The 3392-nt window shown below is 43.6% G+C and overlaps 1 protein-coding gene across 1 annotated transcript in view; it reads left to right on the top strand.

Moving 5' to 3' along the window:
* Positions 1–595: 595 nt before the first annotated feature.
* LOC104501313 (biogenesis of lysosome-related organelles complex 1 subunit 5-like) overlaps positions 596–3392 on the top strand; it is a gene marked incomplete at both ends in the record, with an annotated part of 4201 nt that continues 1404 nt past the window's right edge. Inside the window, 2 exons of the mRNA XM_010145105.1 lie at positions 596–700; positions 2655–2784. Of these exons, the coding sequence (XP_010143407.1) occupies positions 596–700; positions 2655–2784 (235 nt within the window). The remainder of the gene's footprint in view (positions 701–2654; positions 2785–3392) is intronic.

Raw genomic sequence — 3392 nt, 5'->3', positions numbered from 1 at the left:
AACAACAAGTGCTCGCTGGAACTACGCTGTGTCTTTCCCGAAATAGCCCTTTATTTGCTGTGCTAACAGAGTGCGTTTAAAATTAATGGGCTTTTCTGCCTCTGTGATGCCCAAGCCTATTTCTCAAACATCTTCGTGTTGTTGTTATAATATCTTCTTCAAGACTAAGTTTCAAGACTTTGGTCCTGGAACACAAGAAAATGCGAGTAGTTTTCATTCCATACAGTGAGCTTTCCTCTTGTGGGAGTTTCCCACAGCCAGAGGCTCATCAAGCTGCGAGTCCCTGCGGAGCTGCAGCTGTTAGTTCTGCACGTTTCCCACCGCTAACAGTCAGGTGTGGAAGCTGCACTGAGGGGGTGACAAAGAGGGTGCTCAGAGACGGAGGAAAACATTCATCTCCACAGCAGGACGACTGTGGCACCTGGACCAATTAATTGCTTTTTATCCAAGCTGGTGGTTTGCTGAGTGACGAGACGTGCTGTGGTGGTACTTTTTTGGCTTTGTACGTGTTGGGTGAGCCATAGCCCTTGCACTGAATCCTGCCATGCTGCCTTCTGTGGCGTAGCCTGGTGTGGAGTGAGAGAAAAACTAACAGTCTGCCTTCATTCATCTTCGAGATGTCGGGGAAATCTATTCCAGGCTGCTGGACCACAGACCTGTGATCCAGGGAGAAATACGCTACTTCGTTAAGGAATTTGAAGTAAGTATTTGTGTCTTACTGGGTACTGTAATCTGAGACTTGAGACAGATTTAGCATCTTTTTAGAAATTCTAATAGGCATGCAGCTTTCTTCAGAAAGACTTGACGTGTATTTGTTGCCCAGAATAGCTTAACACACCTTTAGCATGTGTCGGCATCGTAAACAAAGCAGTAATTCAAGGCCTTTTATTTAAAACGTCTTGAAAGGGGCATAAACATTTTTCCTGCAAAAGACCAGCAGGACTATTTGTGTAGGAGAGTGATGTAGTGCCAACACCTTAGAGAAATCTAGTGGGTCGAGGACAATGTTGTTGGCCAGGACAGTTCTAGAGCTGATGAAGAAACTGCTCTGTGCCTCAGCTGGACTCACCAAGCGCAGAAGTTGCATCATTTTGCTTTGATTTTGGCTCCATGAAGGAGAGTTAATCTGGCTGGAATAGAAGAGCAACGCTTCATGCAAAGAAAGAAAAATTACTGGAAATGGAATTAATGTCACCTGACTGGCTGCAAAAAAAGCTAAAGTGTGCTGAAGGTGTGATTACACCCGGCTTTGCGGGGAAGGTGTAGGACAGTTTCCACAAGGTGGCACCATTGGTTTAGAAAAGCAGAACCTTGTGTCAGCAAAAGGCCCTTTCCGGTGGGAGTAAAAGTCTTAACGTTAGTCCCGAAAGATCAGTTATTCCTCCAGTATCTGAGCTGATCATTTGAAAAATGATGTGAAAATGTCTTCACCCCCACCTCACCCCAATTGTCACCAATATTTCAGGCAGGTCTAATTTGTCTCTATACTGGTTTAGCAGAATATGTATGTGAACTCAGCTCTCGTCACATGCATGTCGTATGGGCTTTAGTCCTGTGGGATGATGTCTTTTCTTTGCCTTCTCCAAATAAGTTACAGGATTCAGTAAATAGCTTTATGTGGCTTTTCCTGGGAAGGGAAATTCTAAACTCAATTACAAAATTAGAACTTGTATCTTTATATTTCTCTCATTGCACCTGATATCGTGTTGTATTTCTTAGACAAATTCATGTACTCTTGGAGTTTTTCTTGAAGTTTAATTTCTGGTTTATACTTTTAGGGGGAAGTAGCCTGTTTAATTAAGCAGCTTTGCTTCTCAGTGCATCTGAAGTTTGACAGCGGGCTCGGTGGTCCAGCGGCCCCTTTCCTGTGGCGCAGTGCTGTCTGATTGTCTAGAACTGCGTTAGGATTCAGAGCTGTCAGTGCAGAAGCCCCTGTGTGCAGCCCTACTCGTAACTCTGGAGAGGGGGAACAGTGGGAAGGAGGCAAGCAGCAGTCTGGAGCAGGTTCCAGAATCCTTTTCGCTGTCTAAAGGAAAGCAGAGGTGACATTCAGAGTGGCGGCAGCGCTGTAGCTTCAAAAAAAGAGATTATTTTTTAAAAATTTAAACACTGAAGCATGAGCTTGTTCTTCTTGTTATTACTCATGGCCAGCAGTGAGCCAGCTCACAGAAGTCCACTCTGTTGTGTTATTTTTCAGCCTTCATTGCTTTACTTCAATAAAAAAAAATTTCCTTGTGTTGTTTTAACCTCATCTCATGCTGAATCTGGAAGGTCAGAATCACTGCTGTGTTGTTTCTCTGTACCAGCTGCGTTATAAAGGTGCAGTGCTGTCGAGCTCTGCGCCTCGCTGTTGGTGTTGATGTGCTGTAAATAATCTGTACAGAACAACACAGTTTTGCACATACTGTAAATACTAACTTTTCTCACAAGGGCCAGAAGTGTCATTCCAAATATTCCTGTATTTTTATGTACAGGTTGGAGAATTGCGCTTTTTCTTTTTTCACAAAGCTTATTTTATAATTTGTGCTGAATGAGTAACACTTCAGTAGACAGTGGTTTTTTCTTCAAGGTAGAGGTGCTAGTTCGGTGGGAACCTTGCTTTGGACAGGGGAGTCCCTTGTTAGCCACTCATTTTCTTCCAATTCTTCTGGCAGGAAAAACGTGGCCTCCGAGAACTGCGAGTACTGGAGAACCTGCAGAGCACCATCTCGGAGACAAACGAGGACGTTCTGCCCAGGTGCGAGCAGGTCATGCGCGACAGCTGGAGTGAGACCTTCCGGAGATGTGAGCACCTCGCTTCTGAGTTCTCTTTGTCTGCCCGTTTTGAGGAGTAATATAAATACTTGGGATTCAGAATATGATTTGTGGGAATATGAATATGACTGTCCCTGGATAAATTTTATCCCATTAACATGCTTTGTTCTCATTTCTGAGACAAAAGGGAGACAACACGGAGGGACATGTTTTGGTACTTACTGGTCCAGCCAGCGCAGCTCTTGCTAAGGTTACATTAAAGCATTTTGCTGATCTAAGTAGAAGCTATTTCATCATGGTCTTTTGCTGCTCACGTAGAAACAGGACAGTGCTCCGTGCTGGCTAAAGCCACGGACAAAATTCCCATTTTCTAGTTTGTTCAAGCACAGTGTGGTGTGACCTTCAAGTTTCTTTATTTTCCCACTGTCCCTGTGGTTTGAAATAGAACTTGCTGCTGTGGAGCCATGGCACGTCCTAATATCGTTACCTGTGGTCACAAACAGGGCAGTAAGGATAATTGTTGTATGCTAAGCCTAGTCTCATCATTTTAACCATCTACTGTTTTTATTGCTCAGACTTTAAAGGAAAGTTTAAAATTTGTTACACTGACTTTTCAGTATCTTTTTTCATTAATTCAT

Source organism: Buceros rhinoceros, unplaced genomic scaffold, assembly GCF_000710305.1.
Source record: "Buceros rhinoceros silvestris isolate BGI_N320 unplaced genomic scaffold, ASM71030v1 scaffold24071, whole genome shotgun sequence".
Classification (NCBI taxonomy): Eukaryota; Metazoa; Chordata; class Aves; order Bucerotiformes; family Bucerotidae; genus Buceros; species Buceros rhinoceros.
The sequence above is the reverse complement of the archived record's forward strand: the minus strand, read 5'-3'. Positions and strand labels throughout refer to the sequence as shown.